The sequence below is a fragment of the Podarcis raffonei genome, chromosome 16 (genome assembly GCF_027172205.1).
Source record: "Podarcis raffonei isolate rPodRaf1 chromosome 16, rPodRaf1.pri, whole genome shotgun sequence".
Lineage (NCBI taxonomy): Eukaryota > Metazoa > Chordata > Lepidosauria > Squamata > Lacertidae > Podarcis > Podarcis raffonei.
The window spans coordinates 4,471,083-4,497,596 of NC_070617.1; the positions used below are offsets into that span (position 1 = coordinate 4,471,083).

A 26,514-nucleotide genomic window follows, 5' to 3' on the forward strand; every position below is an offset into this window, starting at 1 on the left:
AGGCGCTGCTTACATTTGGAAGTGGCCAAACAGATTGACAAGCAAGCAAGATGGTGTCCACTGAAGCAAGGCAAATCTTTCCGTTCCACTTTCTTTCGATTTCTCAACCTCTTTCCCACCTGAAATTCTGCCTGCCACATTTCTGCACCAGTCTTTGAATTAGGATAGTTTTAAAGCACTCACAAACTCACCCGTGTTTTAGCGTGCGTCATTCCTAATATACTGATTTTCGGATGCGATCTCCCCCCAAACATACACATTTCCTGCATGCTTGTTTTCTAAATGAATTGTTTCTGTAAACACTTTCCCCTAATATGCACATGCATTACTTTTTGTTTTATTTTACAAAAATAAATAAATTCAACTTTGGAGAATTGCACTGCAAAACCCAGAGAACTGTGGGGTGTCTGCGTACTGGGTTTTGAGAAGCATTAAACATGAACCAAAATTGATACCCCCCTCCCCTTGTCCCATAAAAGAAACAAGAGGGAGGTGGGATGGATTTGAGAGAAGAGAGAGGCTGGGTTGATTGACACAAGACAGAATAGATTTAAAGACAGGGAGGAGTTTTCGATTGGAGGAACTGAAGGATCTTCCCCAAAGTCCAAGCCTATGTTCTCATCACGAGCTCATACGTTGATTCCACCCATTATCAAGAATAGGGTCAGGTATTCTTAGGGGAGAAGAAGAATCAGGTGTAATTGCTAAAAGCAAAAATTCCAACGAAAAGAGGGGGGGAATTATTTGTAGACAGATGAGGGAAGAAAGAAGACAAGCAAATGAAAATTTCTACTCAACACAAGGCGCGCCAAATTAAAAATATATGTAATAATTTAAGGGCAGCAAAGAGAACAGCATTTCCTCTTTTAATTGCTCATCTGAGCAAAGAGAAACAAAATATGAATACGGAAGGCCTGCGACGAACAATTCAATGGTGGTTCCAAATGTTTTCCTTATTCAGGCCGTACTGTATCTTCAAAGCAGGCAGGTCACTTGCCGCAAGACTTCCACCGCCAGCACCCTTGTGCAGCCTGAGGTAGTGCTGTGGATACGCTGAACTTGACTTTGAAAAATGAAACACAAAAATCCCTTTGCTCCCAAAATAAGAAGAGAGTGCATAATTCAGAATGAAATATTCCGCAGTGTGATCCAATTTGAAAAGCCGACTCCATCTCCGTGAGCCCAAGGGAGGAGTCAATTCTTGTTTCATCAAAAATTAGCATCTGAAATTGCTCAGCTTCCTCTCCCCTCCCCATTCATTTTCCTTTGGTGCTGTGTATATTAGAATGCAAGCCAACAGGAAGTAAAGATTATCTTGTTTTTTAAATGTTTGTGTGTTTGAGTTCAGATGCTTCTTGTATATTATAAAATAGTAAGTCACTGCAAATGCAATGCTAAGGAGTCAACAAAGCTCTTGGAATGCTGAACTCTTCATGAGTGATATGAATTAACAATGGGCTGTCCTATGTATAAAAGGCCCTTTGGGCTTATAAAATGCCACGTGTAAGACCACGAAGAAAGGCCACGAGATTAACTACTGTACTTGCTTTGTAGGAGGCCTAGAACTCTAGCTGTAAGAGGATAAAATGTAATAGTGCAGCAGCAGCTAGGCTTCCTTCCACTTATAAACATTTCAGGAAAATCAAACTGGGTGCACTTCTAGAAACGGGTTTGCTTCTCACAATTTACAGAGCCTGAAATACCTGCTTGAGGGTTATGAGGTGTGTGTGTGGCTAGACCTGGGAGAATGGCACAGGGCAAGGGCTGGAATCATATAAGAAGGGACTACTGGGATACACTATGGTTGTGAAACATCACTGCCTGTTTGGGAGTACAGTGGTACCTCGAGTTACGTTACCTTTGGATAACGTAATTTTGAGTTACGAACGCAGCAAACCCAGAAGTGTATACTTCCAGATTTCGCTTCACGCATGCGCAGGAGCGCTCTATCGCACCGCGTGAGTGTACAGAAGCGGCGCTTCCGGATACAGACTTTTTGAGGTAAGTACGGACCCCCAGTACGAATTATGTTTGTATCCAGAGGGTCCACTGTATAGATCTCTGTGGGGCCATCAAAACTCCGAAATATCTCTTCCCCATTCCACTGTCTGTCTGGTTCACTGCCCCCCACCCATGTGAGCACTAAACCTTGGTTTACCAAACCAGGGTTTGTCAAACCATGGTTTAATGCTGTGCGTGAATGCTGCCCAGCAGCTTAACTATGGTTAGAGGCTGCTCGTTAAGGGAAATGACTTATTAAACTTACTGTTAAGCATAGGTGAGAATTACGTGTGAACAGAGGCCACCTCAACTGTGGTTAGGAGCTGTTGCTGTCCCGAAAGCTTTACGAGTGAAGAGTAGCTAAAAGTCCAAATTGCTTCAAGGTTCAGCAGCTATTGGCTGGTGCTTTTTGTTGGATGCGTTAACAGCAGGGCTCATTTAGTTTGTACCATAAGGGTTAAATCTGTCAAGTGTTCAAGTTAACTGGCCCAAAGGGGGATGGGGTGGAGGTTTTGCATAGCAACGAAATAGAATGGCATGGCATTCACTAAGGCAGCACATGCCCTGATTGGCTGTGTCATTGTGATCGAGTTTTCCCCCTCTGTATATGGGGTCCACTGTCTCGCTGCTATGTACAAGGGCCTTTGTGTTCCTATCTCCTCAAATTATACAGTGGTTTTGTTCAGCTTTGCTCTGTGAAGTGTTATCAGAGCTTTTCTGCCTGGAATCTGCCTGTATTATTTAACACTTTTTAACTACAGTGGTACCTTGGTTTAAGAACAGCTTAGTTTATGAACAACTTGGATTAAGAACGCTGCAAACCCGGAAGTAGGTGTTTTGGTTTGTGAACTTTGCCTTTGGTTAAGAACACGTTCTGCTTCCTGTTGAGTGTAAATTGAGTTCCCCGCTGCTATGGGAAATCACGCCTTGGTTTAAGAACGCCTTCATTTAAGAAAGGACTTCCAGAGCGGATTAAGTTCGTAAACCAAGGTACCACTGTATTCTGTGACACAGTAAACCAAGGCTTTTTAAACAATGGCGTGGCTTCAACTGTGCCTCTATTAACTATGGTTAAGCGTTACGTGCCATAGAGACCGCTGGCTGCCAATCTGCACTTGACACGACTTTAGTATAAAGAAGACAAACCTGCTGGGGAGCCTCATACCATGCAGAGCTCCACAACCCCCCTTCCCAAGCTCGACATGCACGCGGGTGGCGCATGAGTGATGGAAGAGAGAGAGAGAGAGGGGCATGACAGCCAAGGAAGTCGGTTAGCCAGAGGCTGAGTCAAAAATGGCTAACAGCAGTGTGGTATTGGGCTCGCTGGGGTGATTTTATTTCATTTTTTCCCAAAGTGGTGGAAGAGAAGAGAGGAATGGATTTTGCCTTTGATGCTCTGCAAGATGCGTTTGCCAAGGGTGACCGGCGGGCTTAGCAAAGTGGCTTAAGATGACAACAGAGAGGAAATGCTGCTGCGAAAGAAATTATTTGTTGTTGATTTTTGGTAAATCGCGGGAAGGGAAGCAGGCAGCCCAGTTGGAAGAGGTGGGGGGAGAAAAACAAAAAAAGCTGAAACGCAGGCCACTTACGGAGCAAAATGATCTATCAAGGCTCTCCGTACTCGATGACAACTCCTGAGAAATGAATGAGAGGGAGGGGGAAAGGGGTGGGGGGTTTTTTGTTTTCATTTTTTTTTAAATGTAAAAAAGGAAGGGAGAGGGAGGGAGAAAGTCGAGGAGAGAAAAGGCAAGTTTTTTGTTTTTTTTAAAAAAACCAGCTCTGCAAACTCCCTCCCCACCTGCCCCATCTCAACACAGAGACCAAGCTACAGGCGCTTTGCACGGCCAAACAACCCCACCCCCAGGCGAAACAACTCAAGTGGCGGAATATTCTGTCCTCCTGCACAGGAGAGGAAGGGGTTCGGAGAAACAGCGCTTTGCTTCCGACGCAGGAGAGCCAGAGGAAGCCAACTCCTCTTCCTGCTGCTTGCTCCAGCACCTGGTATTCAGAGGTACATTCTGGAAGCCAGTGCAACTGCGTGGTCTTCTGGATGCTGCAGAGCTGTGACTCCCCGACTAACAACATCTGGGAAGGGCCACAAGCTCCCCATCCCTGATTTAAGCCACCCAGGCTACAAGCAGTTGACAAACCTGTCCTATGATCTTATTTGAAGGTTATCTGAGCTAGCAGCGCTCCCTGGAGCTCACAAATTCTTTGTTAATGCGGAATAATTAAGACACTTAGATGCCATGGAAGGCAGCAGGCAAAGGTCTGGCTTAATGCCTACAGGTTGAACAACCTGTCTCCCCCGCCCCCCAGAGGTTGCCTGCTTTCCAAAACGCCTCCCTGGAGACTGGAGGCTTGGCAGAGGCGCTGAGGATTTTAGAGACTAGATACCCAGATCCACTCCGGAACATCAGCTCCCAGGATCTCTTCTGGGACAGATCCTTCAGCTTAATACGAGGCAGGGCACAAAGCCCACTGGGTGTCCTTGGGACAGTCGCTTGTGAGAACAGAATGGTGGGTTTCGGGGAGGAAAACGCAGGCAACACCCTGGATGGACAGCAAGGTAATAAAACTATAAAATAACCCGTTTGCAACAGGTGGAACAGGTCGGTGCTGAACAGGGAGCAATTCTGTTAGCAGGAGGATGGGGGGGAGTTCTACAAAAGTGAGAATCAGACAAAGAGAGGTGGGTGATTCTCAGGCTGTGTTATATCCTCCCCATCATTAATCTCACACCCCCTCCCATTTTGCAAAAAAGGGAGTTTTAAAAGCCTTTTAGGGCAAGTCAACTGTGTCACTTTTTTTTACGAAAAGAGGCCAGGGTTTCATCACAGCCAAACCTTACTAAGATGTAAAACCAGTAAGAACAATAAAAACAAGAGGAGGAGAGAGAGAACTCACCTTAAGAAAACCAAAGTGAAACCAAAAGCGGCAGAGTGGTTGTTTTGACAAGTTTCCCTTAATCACATCACTTCTCCCATCCCCAACCACTGGTCATGCTGGCTGCCAGGGCTGATTGGAACTGGGAGTTGAGCATGGAGGGCCAGAAATGCTCCCCGCCTCTCAACCCAGAGTGATTCACCTGAAACCAAGACCAGGGGTGGGTATCAAGGGCTATCTAGCACAGGCTTCGACCAGTCAGGTCGCCTGGTCACCTGGGGCGACTCTCAAAGGCCTCCAGGCAATCCAACACAGAAGGGCTTTGCACTCTTTCCTTGCTAGGCATAATTTTGTACACCTCTGTTGTGTTCTCCAATCTTCCAGTCACTTCCTCCCTTCCCAACCTGAGCATACAGGGGAGAAACTTTGACCTTTCCTCATTGGGGAGGCATTCCACATACACGCGCATGTTTCTCTGCATCCCTTTAAGCTCGCCATTACCTTTTTATTTGAGACGGATGGGGGAAAACTATGCTACGTCTTGGCACAGCTATTTCCAAACGCGGGAAAGGATGAGGAGAGTAAGAAGCAAGTCGGCATAGGGAAAAGGGAGAGGAAAAGACGGTATTGATGCCAAGAGGAAGGGTGTGTTTGTATATATAGAATTGTAGAATTGTAAGGGACCCCCCCATAGGGTCGTCTAGTCCACGCATAGGCAAACTCTGGCCCTCCAGATGTTTGGGACTACAATTCCCATCATCCCCGACCACTGGTCCTGTTAGCTAGGGATGATGGGAATTGTAGTCCCAAACATCTGGAGGGCCAGAGTTTGCCTATGCCTGCTCTAGTCCAATGCAGGAATCACAGAAGACAGGATTTCTCTCCATCCACAGCTAATAAATTCACAGAATCACTGAACGGTTGGAAGGGACCCATTCTGTGGATGGGACAGTCGATCCTGTTCATATGGACCAGCCACAATATCCATGGTTCTCTAATCCAAAGAGCCTATGTCTGGCTTCCTCAACCTCGGCCCTCCAGATGTTTTGAGACTACAATTCCCATCATCCCTGACCACTGGTCCTGCTAGCTAGGGATCATGGGAGTTGTAGGCCAAAAACATCCAGAGGGCTGAGTTTGAGGAAGCCTGGCCTATGTATTAAGATTATCTCCTGCAGAACTGACGCAGCGATGGCTGGATGGACTTCGCCCCACATTTACGGCCCTCTATTAATGATGGTTTTCTGCTTGCAGTCCTCGCGGGGGTGAGTCGAGAGGAGATGAAATGGCCGACTGCTCCCCCCATCCTGGCTCTGGGTTCGCTGACGATGCTTTTCTCCCCAGCACAGGGATAGGCTTTGTTATGCATGCGCAAGGAAGATGGTGTTATTTCCAAGAGCACCAAAAACTGGGCCAAATCACGGGATGAGGACTGCTCCCCCCCCCCAGTTTATGGAAAACAGAAGCAGGCATAGAAGCCAGACGGAGGAAGTCTGGCCAAGTCACCGAGGGGACAGAAATGGTTGGAATTCTTCTTTTATGTTCAAAGGGCCAAAAAAATAAAAATAAAAAATTGAACGAGGCCAGGAGAAAGGAGTAGCTGTTGAGCCCATTAGAAAAATGTAAAATGATCAGATTTTAAAAAGGGGGGGAAGGGAACACTGTGCTTCCTTCACAGACGCACACAAAGCCCACACAGTATATGACACCCCACAGGGGACTTTGAGACCTCTCATAGATAGAAGCTTTATGTCACAGAATCAGAGTTGGAAGGGAACCCTGAGGATCATCTAGTCCAACCCCTTGCAATAATAATAAATCCCACCATTCCTCCTGAAGGAACCCGGGAGGCAAATGCATCCATAATGGCAAACCACTGTGAGGTTTTTGTTTTTACAATAAAGCAGTATATAAATGCCCTGAAATATGGCAGAAATGACTGGCAGAATCCGAGACCAGGGGAGAGAGACAGCGGAGGAAGATTGGAAGAAATTTAAGGACTATCTTAAGAAACATTGCAAAATTAATGAATGTTAGTATGACGCTGGTTTAGAATTTATGTGGTTTCCAGCTGTAATGGATAAGTAAAAAGAAAAGAAAGGTCAAAAATTAAATGAAATTAAGGGAAAGGATTTGCTGAATCAATAAATTAGAAATTGGAATACAGAAAGGGGAGGTATGAGGAAGTCGGGGAAGTAAGTTACAAGAAAATAAGGGATTGAAAGTATACTTGTTTTTTATTCTTGTCTGTTTGTATTTTTGTACTTTTGTTTTGTTTTGTCTTTATATAATCTTTGAAACTTTAATAAAAATCTTTTTTAAAAAAATATATAAATGCCCTGAAATAAAATAAACAAATAAATAAATTTAACACACCAGCGTGGTTAAAAAGAAAAAAAGCTTTTTATCTTGAACTGGTGTAATAAAGTACAGGAAAATGCAAACGCACACACTTGATTAGGCATAGCATAATGCGCTCTTGTATAATTATATGGAGGTTTTATGTATATCAGGAAAGGAATATGTACTATCAAGTTTCCATTATTAAACAATTTTTAATCACTTCCATTTCTTCCCTTGGATTAATGCTGTTTCATGCGAAAGAATGAATGAATGAATGAATAAGAAAATGAGTGTTAAAGAATGCTCATCAGGAATCTACAATTCTATGATTCTCTGACTGAACAGATTGGAGATGTATATCCCTCCCTGCTGAGCTGATTGGCTGCAGGCCTGCCCATCTTGACATTAAAAAGGCCTCTTCACAAGAGACGGCGGAAGCCCTTGTCCAATTTCACCTGGTTTCCAAACCCAAACAGGAAACCTCTGCAGTGATGTCGATATTCCCACGGTCTCCACTTGTCGGTGTCTGAATCATCCTGAGTCACTCTCACCCAGTTGCCACAGAGACCTCAGAGCAAGGGGAGCGTTCCTTGCACAAAGGTTGCCCAGCTCTGCCAAACACACACACACAACGCCTGCCTGCTGTGTCACTGCAAAGCAGGTTCCTAAACGCTCTCATGTTACACAGCAAGGATTTCCTGGCAAGACACAACTGGCTCCTCCTCCAGCAACCCCTGCAATATTACCTGCCCAGGTGCAAATGCCACAGCGAGACTGACAGAGAGAGAGAGAGAGAGAGAGAGAGAGAGAGAGAAGCTCAAGTTTCTGTTCTTAAGGCTTTTTTAAAAAAGTGAAGAAAAATAGACCGTCCTCATTTGGTAACTCTGCAATACAGTGGTACCTCAGGTTAAGCACTTAATTCGTTTCGGAGGTCTGTTCTTAAGCTGAAACTGTTCTTAACCTGAAGCACCACTTTAGCTAATGGGGCCTCCTGCTGCCGCCAAAGCACGATTTCTGTTCTCATCCTGAAGCAAAGTTCTTAACCTGAAGCACTATTTCTGGGTTAGTGGAGTCTGTAACCTGAAGCGTATGTAACCTGAAGCGTATGTAACCTGAGGTACTGCTGTACTTTAAAGTGGGCAGACATCAGGATTGCAGGATCTGTTGCTGCCGAGAAGCAGATTTCAAAACAGTGGCCCAGATGGGCACACGCACAGCTGGCTCTGAGGGGCAGGGCATGCCTTTTGAGCCCAGAGCCTGGCATGCAAAGCCCTTCCGTGGAAGGAAAAACCCACACCTGGTATTCGCTGACAACTGAAGCAGGAGCTTTTCAGCTGCCAACTGCCCAGAGATCTCCTGGTAGACTCTTCATCTGCCTTCTGCTCCAGGTTGAGAGGGGTTGAAGAAGCCTTTTCAGCCACGAGGGCCGCATTTCCTTCTTGGCAAGCTTCAGGAGACCACGTGCCAGCAGTGGGCAGGGGCCAGAGGAGAAAGGAGGCAGGGCGACAGAGGCAGCTCTTACCTCTGCACAGTAGGCGTACACCCCAGCTGTGCAAAAAGAGGCTTTCATACTTCCCCTGCATGCAGACGCACCTCTCCACCCAAATATCACAGTTCAAGGACATGTTCCAGCTAAGTGAAGGCACTCAAGGGGGGCCCACAGCCCTGGCAGAGAGAAGGGTGGGGGCCCAGGGAGAGGTCCAAGGGCTGGAGAGAGCGGAATGAAGCGCCCAGAGGTCTGGCCACCGAATTAAATCACGGCAGGCCTACTGCTTTCTGGCCAAGGGTTTCACTAGCTCGGTGGAAAGTTGTCAGAGGAGGGGAAGGGTGCATTCGTAGGGGCAAGACAGACACACATATACGTAACAGAAGAGACAGTACAGCGGGCAGGGATTCCCTCCCTGTCATAAACCGAAGCAAGGAATATGAGGATCCCTTGCCACAATGGTAGATTATTAGGAAAAAGGAAGCACAGGAAGCCTCCAGATCCACCAGGTCCAGCTCAAGCGAGAGGCAGACTCTTGCCAAAGTAGTCAATGCTAATGGAGTCAGCAATTTGCGTGCTAAAATGTGCATTTTAAGAGGTGATGAGACTGAGGGGTAATATTAAGAGGCGCTCAGACCAGCCAAAGCATAAGAACGTAAGAAGAGGCGGCTGGATCAGGCTAATGTCCCATCTGTGGGTTGTAATCCACTGGGAGCAGTCAAGTACAACATTACCTGTTTTGCTAGAGTGGTCATGCTAGAGTTGGTCCAGCCAGTCGAAACTTCCTGTTCCTCCTGGCCTGGAGCATCCTTCCGTGCATGTGACTAGTAGGTGGGCGTGACCTTTCAGACCTGGTAAAAGGCCAAGTCACGCAGCCACCTCCCTCTCTTTGATCTTCTTTTTCATCCTGCGAACTTCCTAATTCACCTGGACTGGACTGCTGGCTGCCAGCAGTCCCCCAGGTTATCTCCCATATGGGGTAAACCTGTTTGTACATGTTTGTAACTTTAACCCTAAAGCTTTGCTTCAGGGATCACACTGTGCTCTGCCTGATCATGAGTAAAACTACTTTCTTGTTACTTATAAATAAGACTGCTGTGTCTTTATTCTTTTAGGTAAAGGTAAAGGGACCCCTGACAATTAAGTCCAGTCGCGAACGACTCTGGGGATGCGGCGCACATCTCGCTTTACAGGCCAAGGGAGCCGGCGTTTGTCCGCTTCTGCAGACAGTTTTTCCGGGTCATGTGGCCAGCATGACTAAGCCGTTTCTGGTAAAACCAGAGCAGTACACGGAAACGCCGTTTACCTTCCCGCTGGAACGGTACCTATTTATCTACTTGTGCTGCGTGCTTTCAAACTGCTAGGTTGGCAGGAGCTGGGACCGAGCAACGGGAGCTCACCCTGTCGCGGGGATTCAAACCACCGACCTTTCGACTGGCAAGCCCAAGCAGCACAGTGGTTTAACCCACAGCGCCACCCGCGTCCCACTTTATTCTTTTAGGAGGGATCAAAGGGGTCTTACCAGGAATAATAGAACATATCTCAATTTGGACAAGCGAGATTGAATTGTTTTGATGTCTTAAGAGACTCACACAAGTTTGCAACCAGCTTTCTGCTGCGTAAGAAGGGGAACGCACTCTGCTATATAAAGAAACTTGTCAGCGTGAATTAGGACGGATATTAATAATCAATATATCCTCTCCTGCCACCCTCAACATTCCCACATCATCTAGCACAGCATCCTGTTCCCACAGTGACCAAACAGATGCCTCAACAGACAACTCAGAAGCAGGATACAAGCACAAGAGCCCTCTCCTCTCCTTTGGCCTCCAGTCACTGGTATGGAGAAGTATGGAGAAGCACTGCTGTCTCCGACTGGAGGCAGAGCACAGCCATCATGGCTGGTAGCCACCAATAGCCCTCTCCTCCTCCACAAATTTGTCTAATGCTCTTTTAAAGCCATCTAGGTTGGTGGCCATCACTCCCTCCTGTGGCAGGGAGTTCCACCGTTTAACTCTGTGCTGCGTGAAGAAGTCCTTTAATTTAAGTATCCTGACTCTTCCAGCATTCAGGGTGTCACTGAGTTCTAGTGTCATGGGAGAGGTAAAATATTTCTCTCTCACACTTTTTTTTCCTGGAGGAGACTGCCGCCAAGATGGCGGAAGTGAAGCAGAAGAAGAAGTGTACTTTCTGGAAGTTCACCTATTGGGGTGTTGACCTGGACCAGCTCCTCGACATGTCCTACGAGCAGCTGATACAGCTGTACAAACCCCACTGCCGGCAGCTCAACCGCGGCCTGCGCCGCAAGCAGCACTCCCTCCTCAAGAAAGAGGCCCTGCCCATGGAGAAGCCTGAGGTGGTCAAAACCCACCTGCGAGTCATGATTATCCTTCCGGAAATGGTGCGCAGCATGGTAGGCGTGTACAATGGGAAGACCTTCAACCAGGTGGAAATCAAGCCTGAAGTGATTGGCCACAATTTGGGAGAGTTCTCCATCACTTACAAGCCCGTTAAGCACGGCCGACCTGGAATCGGGGCCACCCATTCCTCTCGGTTCATTCCTCTGAAGTAAGGGGATTTGGGATGGCTTGTGTCTTGCGTGTAAATAAAAGGGTTTCCCAACAAAACAAAACAAAATACAAAACAAATTTCTCTCTCTCTCTCCATGCAATGCATAGTTTTATTAGTTTTATAAACTTCTATCATGTTGCCCCTTACTCGCCTTTTCTCTAAACTCAGAAGTCCCCAAACTGCAACCTCTCTCTATAGGGGAGTTGCTCCCTCCCCTCCCTCTTCCAACTCTACAATATCCCTTTTGAGGTGAGGCAACCAGAACTGCAATTTTAAGAAGGGCTCAGCCTCAGCCAAAGCATTCCCCACATTTTCCTCGGAACATCTCTTGCGGCACTTCGGGCCCAGAAGACTCTCCGCACGTCGCCAGGAGAAATCCAGCCCTGCGCGAATTAATAAGCATTCCGGGCTCCCGTTTCCAGTTGGCGAGTGGCTGGGATCATCCTGGGCAACCGGCGGCCTCCGAGCTCCCGGCTTTCTATCAGCCCATTGTTCCCCTGCGAACAATGAAGCGGCAGGGAGTGGGAAGGGCTCTGTGAGCCGCCTTTGGAGCCATCTGGAAGACAAGCCTGGGAATCCAGAGTGTAATAGGGTGGTCAATTGTTCTGGCTTGGCCGGGACGGTCTGGGGAAGATGGCCTTCGCGCCCCAAGTCAGCATGCAGCACCTGACAGAGTGCCGGCTTCCAAATGTGAAGCCAATTGGCTGCGCATCTTGCGTACCAGCCTACCTCGCAAGGTTGTTGTGTGGGCAGGATCAGATATACCTCTCCCACGCACACAACTGCGATTTCATGGGTGGAAATGTGATTTTAAAAAATGAGAGAAGAGCCTATGCATTCGAGAAGAGGGGAGGAAAGAAGCCCGGTTTCTCCACATGCATAGGCTCAGAAGAATTCCATGCAGCTCAACGCCTGAAAAAGAAATTTCTGGAATTTCTTTTATTCACTGCATATGCTAAAAAACTTGAGGTTGGCTCCTGGTAACTCGGCATTTCAAGCATGTTCACCGGGCCCCCCCCCATCTTTAAAAGCAGATTAGACAAATTCATGGAGGATAAAGCTATCGAAGGCTGCTGATCACGATGGCTGTGTACTCCCCACTCCAGGATGAGGATTAACAAAAAGTAACTGGGATTCGCAGGCGGGGAGAGTTGTTGCTGCTGCACCTTTGGGGCACCTGCTTGGCCACTGTGAGAGAAGGAGGGCTGGAAGGGATGGGCCCCCTTTGGTCTGATCCAGCAGCCAGGCCCTTCTGATGTTCTTATGGCACCATGAGGTCCTAAGTAGATACCGCACAGTTTCCCAGTTCTATCACAAAATCCCCTTACTTCCCATCCCCTTACTTCCCCCTGGGCTTTATCACGGGACCCCCACATCTCTCAAACGCCCCACGCCCAAAGAGCAGCCGCGAGAGCACTCGGCAACCGCGTCTGACGCAAGCCCGAGTCTACGGAGAGACAGGGAAAGTTCTGGCGCATTAAGTATTCATTTGCTGCTCCGGCGATACTGAAATTCCACCCCAGAGTTTCTGCTCGGATGATCTCCAACAACGTGCGCCAAGGGGATAGGAGCGAGAGAGAGAAAGGGAGAGTGAAAGTAGACCTCTTGGCTCGCCTCTGGCGGCTGAGTTCACGGACCAATGTTTTGCCAGATCGAGGGCTGGAAAGAGAGAGAGATTGCGGTCTGGCAGAGACAACCACAGCAGCACATCTGGACGCCAGAACAGGCACATCCAGCAGCACCGTAGAGGCCTGATGCATTTCAGCTCCCACTTGTCAATCACATGACGCCAAAATGATGTCACGTATTTGACACCAAATTTGGCCCCTGGAGGCTGATCCTGATAAGGATCTGGTCCGGGGAGCCAAAAAAGGGTTCCCCACCCATGATTTAAAGCTCTCCAACTTTTGTTCCCCTGCCCCACAAGCATGGGAATCCATGTCCACACCCATTGAGATTCAGCAGCTGGTGTCGCATTGGGTATCCGCCCCCAGCACAATCTCTTTCCTCCACTTTTTAATTCTTTCACCAGTTTTTCTTCTTTAATAAAGGCAGGCGGCAGAAAGGATCTTGCTCTGGGTCGGGCTGGGAGCCCGTTTTATTAATTATAATAAATGAGGCTGAGGAATGATGGGAGTTGTAGCCCAACAACATCTGAAAGGCACCACATTGGCTGCTCTTGAGAGTGTTGGACTGGCAAGACGTGGGTTTATACTCCTGCCTGGCCAGTTAGCTCCCTGGAGGACCTCTTAGTCCTAGCCTACCTCGCAGGGTTGTTGTGAGGGTCCACAGGAAAGGATGGGGAGAAGACACATAGCCACCCTGAGCTCCCTGGAAGAAGCTTGGAATTAAAAACCACAACATGCAAAACTAGATCATAATTCCATGAATACCCCTGGATACATTTGTTCCCCTCTACTGCAAGGCTGGGGAACCTTCAGGTGTGGTTCGGACCCCCAATTCCCTTCAGCGCCAGCTGCCAGCATAGCCAGCCATGAGGGACGATGGGAGTGGCAGTCCAGGAACAGCTGGGAGGCCACAGATGCGCGCCATCCCTGTCTCCTTAAAAAACCAAGAGGATTTCTGGTGGGATTTCCCCATGGAACACACAGGGCCTTATGTTCCCTCTATCTCAGTCAAGATCTATCACCAATTTTGGCAAGGAAATCTAAGCAAATTAATACTCTGGGTTTCAAAGTTTCTTTTCTGCACATTTTTTTGTTTGTTTCCCGAAAGAGAGAAATCACACCGCCAACACCACTGGGTGGAAGAGAGGATTCATGGAGAGAACAAAATACTGGCGCCAAGACGGCTTTATCGACTGTAGAGGCGGAGCTAAAACTAGGTCCCACCCACTGTCCCATGGCACTGTCAATCAGTGGCTAGCCAGGGGCTAGAAGACTCTCCGGATGGTGAGCGCGGCTGCCCCCTGGGATTGCCATCTTCCCCATCACCCACCCCCAGGTCCACTTTCCCCATTCCTCAGAGCGGGAGGCCTAGAACCTCACCCACATATTCCCAATATATCATATTAATGACGCCGACTCCTGTAAGCATCTCCTTATCTAGCATGGCCTTCCCCAGATGTTTCAGGCTCACAGCTCCCATCAACCCAGCCGGCACCACTGGCCTGGAGCAAACAATACGGCTGGGAGCCTGAAACATCTGGAAGGTGTCATGGTGGGGAAGGAACACAGGAAGCTGCCTTAGACGGATTTATACCCACAGTCCTGCCGGCATGCTGAATGGCAGCAGCTCTCCAGGGTTTTCAAGCAGGGGACGTTCCCAGCCCTACCTGGAGATGCCAGGGGTGGAAACTGGGACACTCTGCACGCCAGTCAGGTGTTCCACCCCAGGCCCACAGCCCTTTTCCAAGGCTGCCCCAATACGTGTGGATTTTCGACTGTAAGACCCTTGAGGAACAGGGTACATATATAAAAACTGTAAACACGGGATTGGAGGCAATGGTGGGCGATCAGGGCAACACACATGTGCCCCCTGGCCTTTTTCTTTTCCTCTACCGCTATCAGGGGGACTGGTTGGCAACGCCCGATTACATCGTCCCAAGAGATGCTCGAGATCAAGCGGTCCCTTGATAAGCAGCAGAAATGGAGCTGCCCCGTCCCACGTTGGATCCGCATGAAAGCTGGCAGCAAAATCAGGCAGGACTCCAAAAGGTGGAGGACAAAGCTGAGCCAGGAAAGCAGCCACAACCTGGTTGGCGCATGTCTTACCCTATGCCCAGCTCTCTGGCACGAGAATGGCCTCTGCCTACCAACTTGCCACAGAGCTGGAAGCCCGCCCTAGGCAGAATTTCCCCTCTCCTGATACGTTCGTTTTCACAAGGATTAAAAGCTGAATACCCCAGTAACCTATCCCCCTGCCCCGTGAATCTGGGGACGCCCCTCGCCCCACGTTACCTCGTCGTCGTTCTCCACTTTGGGGTTGCTGGCGGTCCTCTTCAGGTTGCTGCTGAGGTGGATGCCGACGGTGGCGTCCGACTTGGACCTCTGGTGAGTCCTTTTGGAGGGGGAGAGCCCCGCCTCGGGGGCCGGGCCGAGGGCCGGCAGCTCCCTCTTCCGGTGGGCCGGCTTGAGCTCGTCGGAGAGGATGAGCTTCCGCAGCTTGGTCCCACGGGAGTGGCGCTGGGTGGAGATGTGCATGTCCGAGGAGTAGGCGCCCAGCAGGAGGGCGCACTGCAGGGAGAAGTTGATGCTCTGCCGGCAGCGGTGGACGATGTAGGGCTTGATGGCGTCGCCCACGTCCTCGTCCATGTGGATGTACATGTTCAGCAGCTGCGGCAGGTAGAAGTCCACGTCCTCGTTGCGGAAGCAGAAGAGCCGGTTCCCAATGTAGGCCTGCACGCCGGGCTCCTTCGAGTTGTACAGGTACGAGATCGCCATGGAGATGTCAAAGAGTTTCGACTCGAACAGGCGCAGCAGCCACGACTGCTTGGCCGAGTTGTTCTTCTGGCGCCGCCGGGCGCTCTTGACCGAGTTGGGCGCGTGCTGCTGCTCCTCCTCCTGGATCTTGTCCGGAGGGTCGTCCAGGCACTTGATCTCGCAGCACTCGCCGGGGCTGCCGTTCAGCAGGGCCAGGCCGGGCCGGCGAGCCGGGCCTGCGCTGCCATCCTTCAGCTGGATGGACCCGTCGGGAGAGATGCAATGCATCAGCTTGACCTTCTCCAGCACCTCCTCGCAGGCCTTCTTGGCCACCTCAGGGTCAATGACCGCCAGCTCGCCCACGCCTTCCGTGATGACCCCCAGGGCCGCCACCCCACCATTTCCTGGGGGCGGCAGCACCGCTGCGGCCAGTGCCTCCTCCTCCTCTTCCTCCTCCCCTGGCGGCGGCACATCTGCGTCAGAGTCACTCATATCCAAGGCGGGTCTGTGCTCTTTCAAAGCTGGAAAGCAAACCGGGAGAGGGAATTAAAAGAGAACATGCACTCATCAGGCAGCCTGGGAGCACAGAGTGCTGGCCTTACACAGCAACGCAGGTGTTCTCTCGAGGAACTTGCGTCCTTCCCCAAAAGGCAAACTAAGACTCTAGTCCTCATGGTTGCAAATAACAGTCTGGTTTAATAGGTACATCTGGCTCAGTATTGACTACACTGACTGGCAGGGAACATTTCCAGCCTTGCCTGGAAACGCTGCAAGGGATTGAACCCGGGACCTTGTGCACACAAAGCAGATTATCGCTGAGCTGTGGCCCTGCTAAATACAGCCTGTATTTCAGTGCTTAAAAACAAACAAACGGACGATCCCGTTTCACATTCCACCACCAAGACTATGGTTATTCATAGAAAGAGGATTCTTTTGCAGCAAATACAGGCTGGGAAAAGGCCACAAGATTGCTAGGGCATAGACCTATGCCAGTCATCTGTAGACTAAAAAGGGGGGTGGGATGAGTGCCAATGTTCCTCCTCCTCGGTCACCAGAAACAATTTCTGACTCACCACAGGTGACCAGCGTTTTGACAAGGCTGCCTAAAGCAGATTTGCTTTCCCACTTGACGAGAGAGATTGTGGCCCAATGTACAGAGCGCGGCTAGGATTCAAATCCCACTTTTGACACCCATTCTTAAGGTAGAAACCAACCCTGCTCCCATGCAGTATCAACGCTATTGATACTATTGGTTTACTGAGTTTTCACTGTGGCTCCCTCCTTTGGCCAGAGGTGGTCACCTTGGGCTGAACCCTGCCCAAGAACCCTGGGGTCACCAGTTCAAGGCCTGCTTGTGACCTCCAGTCCTGACGCCACAGTAGAAGACGGCAGAAGCTTCTTAAAAAATTAACTGCAGAGCATAAAGAGGCTGCCCTCCTTTTTTTACCGCTGGCCACATACATGCACTTAAAGCTTCTCTAACCCCTGGGAAACTGCCGGAGACTCTTGGAGTGTGGAAGGCAGGGAGAGAGTGGGAATACTTCTCTCACGATGTGGGCAGAGGCTGCGGGCTGCTACCTCTTCACAACATGCAGTGGTACCTCTGGTTATGAATGCTTCAGGTTACGAGCTCCGTTAACCTGGAAGTAGATGCTCCTGGTTGCGAACTTTGCCCCAGGATGCGAACGAAAATTGCACACCAGAGGCGCGTGCGTGCGCAACGGGAGGCCCCGTTAGCAAAAGCGCGACCCAGGTTAAGAACAGTTTCAGTTTAAGAACGGACCTCCGGAACGAATTAAGTTCGTAACCAAAGATACCACTATATCCTTCTTTCCATCCTGCCACCATCAGAGGCACATTTGGTGGGAGAAGGCAGGCCTTTTTGGTGGTGGCTCCCTGACTTTGAAACTCCTTCCCTAGAGAAGCCAGACAGACACCCTCTTTGCTGTCGTTCAGCCAACAGGTGAATACTGTTTTATTCCAACAGGTCTTCGGGAACTGACTGGATTTTAAATAGTGCTGTGATGAATTTACTATCTATATTTTAACACATCTATTTTGATGTTGTGTTAATTCTATTATGCTTTAATTTATTTTTACTATTATTTTTTATATGTTTGCAGTGTCCTGTATTTTATCTGTGTTGTTTTAATTTGTGTACGCCGCCTGAAGTCTCAGTATGAGAAAATGGTGGGATGTAAAAAAATGAATGTAGTAATTTTGGTCCCAGAGCAGCCTTACGAAAGCAGCTGCGCCGTTTTGGAATCTGGTGACTCAACTTGTGGCCGTCCCAGAACTAAGAATGTTGCCTGTGCAGCAAGAAGGCGCTGTTTAAATACTAAAATCTCCCCCACCGCTCCGTAGATCCAGCACAGGTCCACGGCACAGGTCGTACGAGACCGAGAAGTCGTTAACAGGATTAGTTTAATGGTACTGGAACGGGAAAAGCATGTAGGCTGACAGGCAGCAGTCTCTGGTCGCTGCAAGTGTCTAACGGATCTGTAGTCTGGTGGGAGCTGCATGCCCTTCACTGACTGGGCCCAGCCGAAACGCCAGCCCTGTCGGCAAGAGCCTCTGGTGGCGGCATAGTGGTTAGTGTCAGACCAGGACCTGGGCGAGACCAAGGTTCAAATCCCCCCCACTCTGCCTCATGAAGCTCACTGGGTGTGACTTTGGGGGAAAGTTGCTACCTCTCTCAGCCTAACCTGCCTCATAGGGTTGTGGCAGGGATTAAATGAGGTGGGCAGGGGAGAACCAAATACACCACTTCGAGCTCCTAGGATTAAAAAAAAAAAGTGAGATATGAATGCAATGAATAAATGAATATTATAATTAATAATAATTTGATTTATTGCCCGCCCTTCAAGCTAAGGTTCCAGGGCAGGTTGCAACACTTTGAAATGCAGCATTTAAAAAAGTTCTAAACAAATTACAGCAACAGGTTAGGTCAGGGGTCAGCAAACTTTTTCAGCAGGGGGCCGGTCCACTGTCCCTCAGACCTTGTGGGGGGCCGGACTATATTTTTTTTGGGGGGGGGGAGAATGAACGGATTCCTATGCCCCACAAATAACCCAGAGATGCATTTTAAATAAAAGGACACATTCTACTCATGGAAAAACATGCTGATTCCTGGACCGTCCATGGGCCGGATTTAGAAGGCGATTGGGACGGCTCCGGCCCCCGGGCCTTAGTTTGCCTACCCATGGATTAGGTCCTAGAACATATGTGCACCCCAAGACCAGAACAAAGAAAGGCATCTTTGGCATAGGATAGAAACTGTGTTGTGCCAGTGTCCGGACACTCCTCTGCCCCCCCCCCCATAGCAGCACTAACAAATTTGGAGCTGGCGGGGGAGATTAAGGGAGGCGGGGGGGGGAGAGAGCAGAAGACCATTAAGGGATTTAGCTGGAGTCCATCGGAGGTTTATTAAACAAGGGGCAAATAGAGAGAGTTGCAGGGCCCCATTCGGCCCCCACCCCTGCCATCTGTGAACAAACCCCGAAGAAGCCATTTGCAGGAAGCAGAATTTAAATATCTCCCCCTCATTTCTGCTATTTAGTCATCATGCTGTGTAGTTAATGATAAGCCTTCATGACTTAACTCATATTTTAAATAACAACAACACAATGCCACACTTAGGCAGCGAAGTAAAAGAGGCTGAAATTTAGGCACAGGAGTCTTGGCAGGAGGAGTCATTCTGCAAGAAGGAAGACTTCTGAGAGGAGCAATTAAAAGTCTGTGTTCCGGGAAGTAAATTAACTGAGATGTAGGCGCGGGGAGGGGGGGGGCAGCTCCCCATGGATGCAAAGCCCGGAGGAGAGGAAAGGCAAAGGACGTGGAAGTGGGTGCGAAGCGGGCTGCACAGAAATGAACTGGCAAGCAAAGAGAACTTGGGCAACACGTGGAGAAGTGTCAAGAGCGCCAAAGGACAGGTGCAGATGTAGAGCCAGGTGAATCGAACGCAGGTGAAGGAAGTGGGAAGATCTAGGCCGGATGGCAGTAAGCCCAGAGGAGAGGATGGAGAGGCCCCACCTGACAGCCACAAATCTATCAGGCAAATGAAAGAGTCCATGGCAAGCAGAAGTCAACAGCTGGCTACTGACTGAAGCCAGAACCTGCAAGTCCCTGGGATGCAGAAAGCTCCCAGCACCAACTCAGACCCTAGAGTCCAACTCAGCTCAGTGCTGCTGACACTAGTGGCAGAGTCTCTCCGGGGGTGTAAAGAGGGAGTCTTTCCGAGGTGCCACTGGGCTTTGAACCCGGGGCCTTCTGCATTCGGTGCAGGTGCTCACTGCTGTCCTTCCCCAAAAGATAATTCGATGACAGAAAGTGAGGAGGAATTAAAGAACCTTTTAATGAGGGTGAAAGAGGAGAGCGCAAAATATGGTCTGAAGCTCAACATCAAAAAAACGAAGATCATGGCCCCTGGGCCCATCACCTCCTGGCAAATTGAAAGGGAAGAAATGGAGGCAGTGAGAGATTTTACTTTCTTGGGCTCCGTGATCACTGCAGATGGTGACAGCAGCCACGAAATTAAAAGACGCCTGCTTCTTGGGAGAAAAGCAATGACAAACCTAGACAGCATCTTAAAATGTAGAGACATCACCTCGCCAACAAAGGTTCATATAGTAAAAGATATGGTTTTCCGAGTAGTGATGTATGGAAGTGAAAGCTGGACCATAAAGAAGGCTGATCGCCGAAGAATGGATGCTTTTGAATTATGGTGCTGGAGGAAACTCTTGAGAGTCCCACAGACTGCAAGAAGATCAAACCTCTCCATTCTGAAGGAAATCAGCCCCGAGTGCTCACTGGAAGGACAGACCCTGAAGCTGAGGCTACAAGACTTTGGCCACCTCATGAGAAGAGAAGACTCCCTGGAAAAGACCCTGATGTTGGGAAAGATGGAGGGCACAAGGAGAAGGGGACGACAGAGGACGAGATGGTGGGACAGTGTTCTTGAAGCTACCAGCATGAGTTTGACCAAACTGCGGGAGGCAGCGGAAGACAGGAGTGCCTGGTGTGCTCTGGTCCATGGGGTCACGAAGAGTTGGACACGACTAAACAACAAATAGTCCTCATGGTTGCGAATAAAGGGCTGATTTAACAGGAAACCACAGAAAGATGCCTTTCACAGTGTCAGCCCCTTGGTCGCACTGGCTGAGTATTGTCTACACGGACTGGCAGCGGTTCTCTAGGGCTTCAGGTAAGGAGCCTGTCCTGGAGATGGCGGGGGCTGAACTTTCTGCATGCTGAGCAGATGCTCTGGCCCCGAGCGTCATCCCTTCCCTTGTGATCTTCAAATGTTAAGAGTCACTGCAGCAGAGCTATGCTTCCTCACGCGCCCAGAGATTAACACACACACACAGAGCGCAGAAGAATTAATCCCCTTCTTTCCAAAAAGGGAAGCTTTCACTTAGAGGAGTTTCCTGCCAATAACACTCCCAAATTCAAAGCGCCACACAAGAGAGGATTTGCAGCCTGCGAAGAACACGCTAGCAGGTCACAGGGTCCGAAATTAAATGACTCCCTACTAATTAAAGGATGGAATGAATACCCAGTTTTATCTGCTTAGCGTGTGATGTAACCGCTGGAAGGTGGGGCCCTGGGTACGGCCGGCTTCTCTCATCAAAAGCCCCAGAGGAATTTTGCCTTCTATGATCTTTTCTCCCTCTCTCCCTCTCCCACACCAATGCTTAAAATAAATGTGGAGGAGCTGTTGCTTTCAGCGGACTCAGGTTAATCCAGGGACTAGCACCAGGGGATTTGTAGTCCAGGATCCACAACTGCAGCAGCTTTCCAAAGTAAACAAGCCCAAAGAGAATCAGAGAACCCATCCCACAGCAACTTCTACCACAGAACCCTGCAGAGCAGCCTTACCCAGCCCCCCCCCCGCTATATCATATTTATATATCCATTTCCTCAAGGACTCTCTTGCAAATCTTTACAACAGCCTTGCAAGGCAGGCCAGCATTATCACCCCCATGTTTTGGGGGGATTTGGCAAGGAAGAGAAGCAGTTTGCCCATGGTCACTCCCCAAATTCGCAGCTCCTGTTTCACAGGAAGCAGGAGAGAACCGGGGAGGGGGAATTCCAGCAGGGAGCTCAGCCTGAGGCCAAGAGCCAATTAGCTCTCCACTGCCAGAGGATGAGGCAGCTCAAGATCTCTCAGGGGATTCCCGCACAGGCCCTCCTGTCACATTTAACCACATTTTTCTTCACCTTGCTCATCTGAGTACCCAAAACAGATTGTGCTTTAAATATATACAGTGGACGCTTGGGTTGCGAACGTGATCCGTGTGGGATACATGTTCGCAACCCGCGTCTGTGCACACACGGGTTGCGATTCAGCGCTTCTGCACATGCGCAACCACAGAAACCCAGAAGTAACCCGTTCCGGTACTTCCGGCGGTCCATAACCTGAAAAAAACACAACCTGAAGCGGCTGTAACCTGAGGTATGACTGTACAGTGGTACCTCGGGTTAAGTACTTAATTTGTTCCGGAGGTCTGTTCTTAACCTGAAACTGTTCTTAACCTGAAGCACCACTAAAGGGGCCTTCTGCTGCTGCGCCGCCACTGGAGCACGATTTCTGTTCTCATCCTGAAGCAAAAGTTCTTAATCCGAGGTACTATTTCTGGGTTAGCGGAGTCTGTAACCTGAAGCATATGTAACCCGAGGTACCACTGTATATATATGGGGGAGGGGTGACAGCATAGTCAATGGGCTGTACCCAACTAAATTTTACTCCAAGTAAACCCACTGAAATTAATCACCCTAGCTTAGTCACACACACATTCATTTTGATGGGTCTTTGCATCGGAGGCAACCTGATGCAAAACACGAAGTTAAGGATGTGAAACCACCCAAAAGGATATAGGAACATCAGACGAGCCTGCTTTCTGGATGAGGCCAAAGGGGGCCCATCTAGCCCAGCATCCTGTTCTCACAGTGGCCAACCAGATGCCGCAACAGGAAGCCCACAAGCAAGACCGGAGCGCTCCTGTATTCTCCAATCGTCGTTCCACAATATCTGGTATTCAGAGGTAGATTATCCCTGGGCATGGAGATTCTGCTGTCACAACAGACCTCCGCAAGGATAGCCCTGCTGGATCAGGCCAACGGCCCATCCCAGCGGTGGCCACCCAGGGGCCTGCGGGAAACTCACAAGCAGGACCCGGGTGCAAGAACCCTTTCTCCTCCCGTGGCTTCCAGCAACTGGTATTCAGAAGCGTTACTGCATCTGACCGTGGAGGCAGTGCACAGCCATTGTGACTCGTGGCCTTCTCCTGTATTCATCCAAAGCTCTTTTACAGCCATCCAGGAGAGCTAAACTTAAAAATAAATATTATTATATTGTTTTAAAGAGCTGTCCTAGGCAATGGCTGCACCCCGTGGCACAGGATTAGCGATCTCTCCAAGTTAATTACGCTTTGCATGAAAGCTGGAAGCTGGGATTGTGGAACCAGCCCAGATAGCGCCAGGATAAGCTCCAGACATCTGGTGGCTATTAAACGGTGTTACAAGGCTGAGCGTTTTGCAGAATTTTCTGCCCACCCACCTCCCAAGGACAGAACACGTGCCCTCATTGAAGTTTCGCTTACGAGGCCTACGTTAAGCAGTGCAACCTCCCCTCAGCCCCCATCCCTTCTCCGACTCCATGTCAAGAAATCGCTTCAAAGGTCAAGGAAAGCAGGCCTAGCCTGAAGTCGACAACAAGAAAAGCAGGGACTTTGGGGTGGGAGGGCAGGTGAAGAACAGGATTACACCTGTCTATGAAGGCAGCACCAATCCAGACCTAAATTAAACAGGGCAGTTGGGAAAACCCCCACCATCTTTCAAGTATGGACTCTTCTTGGCGTAGAGGAAAGACTCGCTGGACAGGAATTAGGCTTTTTCCACAGAGGCCGAGCCAGGGAAGGCTAAAAAATAAATAAATTAAAAGTCTCCTGTCCGGTCAGCCCAAAGCACTTTGGACGCGTCAGAAACTTGCGCACTCCGACAGATTCTGGTAGCTGCAGAATCTTTAAGGCCCCTTGTGCTGATGCTTTGCATAAATATAAAGATTCTAGTCCTCATTGTTCAATCTCCTCCCCTCCCTTCCCAAGACACCTCCATGCTCCCTCCAGTCTTCAATAAGTCAATAATTTCTTACATCTCTCTCCTTGGCTGCTGCCCCCTCTTTCTTCGGCCAGGAATTCTACAAGGGTGCTGCTGGTGGGGGGGGGGAGTGTCACTGCAGAGAAGGCTCTGCTCTTGGAAGCTGCCACCAAGGGCAGAGAGCAGGGTATCTGCAGAGGGCCTTAAAGGACACAAAAGGACATGACTGGAGGTGGTGCGTCTCTGGTGTGACCTCTGGGCTGTTTTGGGGCTTTAATACAGGGGTGGAGAACCTGTGGCGCGTCAGGTGTTGCTGCATTCCAGCTATCATAATCATCATCATCCCCCCCCTGACCACACTGGCTCTTAGGGCTAATGGGAGCTGAGAGCCCAACCACAGGATGTGGAGAGCCACAGGTTCCCACACCCCTGATTTAAAAAGCTCAAAGCCCAGACCTTGAATTAGGCCGGGAAAATAATTTGGAAGCCTGTAATCCTGGAGAGGCTAACAGTCACGATGCTACATGCAACCTCCACTTGCAGAGGCAGTCTACCTTTGAAATGCCAGAGGCTGGAGGGCTTTTGAAATAGGTAGGGTCCCATATGCACTATAATTCCACTTTAAACAGCCGTGGCTTCCCCCAAAACACACTGCGAACTGTAGTTTGTTCAGGGTGCTGAAAATTATCGGCAGGAGACCCTTGTTCCCCCTCACAGAGCGGCAATTAATAGAGCGGTTTAACAATCCATCCCTTTCTCTGGGGATTGGAAAATATAGCTGCAGCAAGGAATCCTGGAACCTGTAGTTTCCTGAGGGAACCAGGGCTCTTCCTGTTAGTCACCCCTAGCTCCTCCAAAGAACTAACATTCCCAGGATGCCTTGGGGGCCGCAGCGGGGAAATGGGCTTTTGCAAACCACCTCCAAATGCGTTTGCGCAAACAAGTTTTAAACCAGGTTTTGCAAACTGAAAAATGATGCAAATGATAAGTTAGAGGGGGGGGAACCCTTCCATGTCTTGCTAATGAGGGTTGGTTAAACTACTCTGTCAACTGTAAAGGGAACTGAGGCTTGCTCCTAACAACTTTAAGCACCCTGAACATACTACAGCTCCCAGGATTCTTTGGGGGAAAGCCACGACGGAACAAAGTGGTATGATAGTGATTGAAATGAATACGGCTGTTGAGGAGGCCCTAGATTTCTACCCAAGAAGGCAGTGATCCCAGGGAACTTTGCAGCATCGACAGGGGGCGGGGAGGAGCAGACAGCCGAACTTGTGCAAGGGCAATTTAGCAGGATGAGTATACTTTTTTTTTTAAATGTACACACACAAAGAGGCAAGTCTGAACCAAGCCACTGAGTCACACGGAGATGGTGGCAACTGCCGGGGGTTTGCTTCTGAAGCAGCGGTGACAAGAGTTATTGCTCCCAGAGTTCTTGCAGGCTGGAATATCACAGCCATGTGCTCACATACACACAGAGGGCCATGAGCGCTGGAAAACCACTTTGCCATCCCACACCATTCTGTCACAGCTGACTCACCCCCTTCGCAACCACCTGCCTGTGCTGGGCGATGAATGATGCTGGTCTACCTTACAGGAAGGGCGGGACATATCAGAAGTCTTTCTTTCCCCCCACCCCAATGCTTTTTATTGATTTTCACAAACATAAATAAAACTTAAAGTTTTACAATCAACATTTTGTGTTGTCTTATTTACCTTGCGCAATTTCGTGCCCAGACTTCCCTCCTTCCCTGCTACGGTTTTCCTAATTTACACCTTCTCTTGCAGATTCTTATTTACCCTCTATTCACATCACAGGATTTATATTAGCCCTGCTACAGTTTTTAAACTTCTGCAGTTAATTCGTTAATGCAGTTACTCCACTCTTCTTCAAACTTTGTCACTTTTTGGTCTCGAATTTTATAGGTCATTTTTGCTAATTCTGTATATTCAAAAAATTTAGTCTGCCACTCTATTAGAGTTGGGATTTCCTGGGATTTCCACTTTTGGGCCACGAGGATCCTAGCGGCAGCCGTGGCATACTGAAACAATTTACGATCATATCGGAAGTCTTTCGCTGGACTCCAACTCCCAGCAGCCAGCATGCCCAAGGTCAGGGAGGATGGCGGGAGATGTAGTCCAGCAAGAGCTGGAGGGCCACAGCCTCCTCACCCGTGAGCAATGAAAGGGGGTGAGACTAGATGACCCCTCGGGTCCCTTCCAACTCTGCAGTTCTATGTATCTATGATTAGAGAGGTTAATTTGCCTAACTGATCTAACCTGGGGAAAGGTGGTAGCTCAGTGGTAGAGCACCTGCTTTGTATGCAGAAGGTCCTGGGTTCAATCCCTGCCATCTTCGGGCAGGACTGTCTGAAACCCAGAGAGATGCTGTCTGCCAGCATAGACAATACAGAGCTACATAAACTAAGGGTCTGAGTATAAAGCAGATTCCTAAGTCAAATCTTGGATCATGACCATGAGGACTAGAATCTTAGTATTAATTTTAAAGCTAGTGATATAGGGCACCCACTTTACACGCAGAAGGTCCCAGGCATTTGGAGGTAGGACTGAGAGAGGAGAGCTGCTGCCAGTCAGTGTAGACAATATGCAGCTAAACAGACCAAGGGTCTGACTTCGTAAAATATGTTATTATTATTAATAATAATACCTCTCCTCCCATTAAATATCTTTAGATGCCAGGCAAAAACATTCCTCGTAACTCTTTAGCCAATTAAGCAACATATAGGC

At 49.1% G+C, this 26,514-nt stretch overlaps 2 protein-coding genes across 4 annotated transcripts in view; one reads left to right on the plus strand and one right to left on the minus strand.

The window, feature by feature from the left end:
• PI4KB (phosphatidylinositol 4-kinase beta) overlaps window positions 1-26,514 on the minus strand; it is a 49,834-nt gene that overhangs the window by 17,607 nt on the left and 5,713 nt on the right. The window contains exons 3-5 of one of the 3 annotated variants that reach the window (XM_053369906.1): window positions 23,822-23,968; window positions 15,208-16,190; window positions 3,591-3,635 (exon numbers count right to left, since the gene is read on the minus strand). In XM_053369906.1, coding sequence (XP_053225881.1) covers window positions 3,591-3,635; window positions 15,208-16,161 — 999 coding nt within the window. In that variant the 5' untranslated portion in view covers window positions 16,162-16,190; window positions 23,822-23,968. The remainder of the gene's footprint in view (window positions 1-3,590; window positions 3,636-15,207; window positions 16,191-23,821; window positions 23,969-26,514) is intronic. The other 2 variants (XM_053369904.1, XM_053369907.1) reach the window with 2 other exon arrangements.
• Window positions 10,838-11,298, plus strand: LOC128404374 (40S ribosomal protein S15-like). Its single transcript, XM_053369918.1, has one exon. It carries the CDS (start codon window positions 10,872-10,874, stop codon window positions 11,286-11,288), a length of 417 nt encoding a protein of 138 aa, XP_053225893.1. The 5' UTR covers window positions 10,838-10,871; the 3' UTR covers window positions 11,289-11,298.

Bases quoted from the DNA above. Each gene is read 5' to 3' on its own strand.
- LOC128404374 (XM_053369918.1), top strand. From the start codon at position 10,872: ATGGCGGAAGTGAAGCAGAAGAAGAAGTGTACTTTCTGGAAGTTCACC.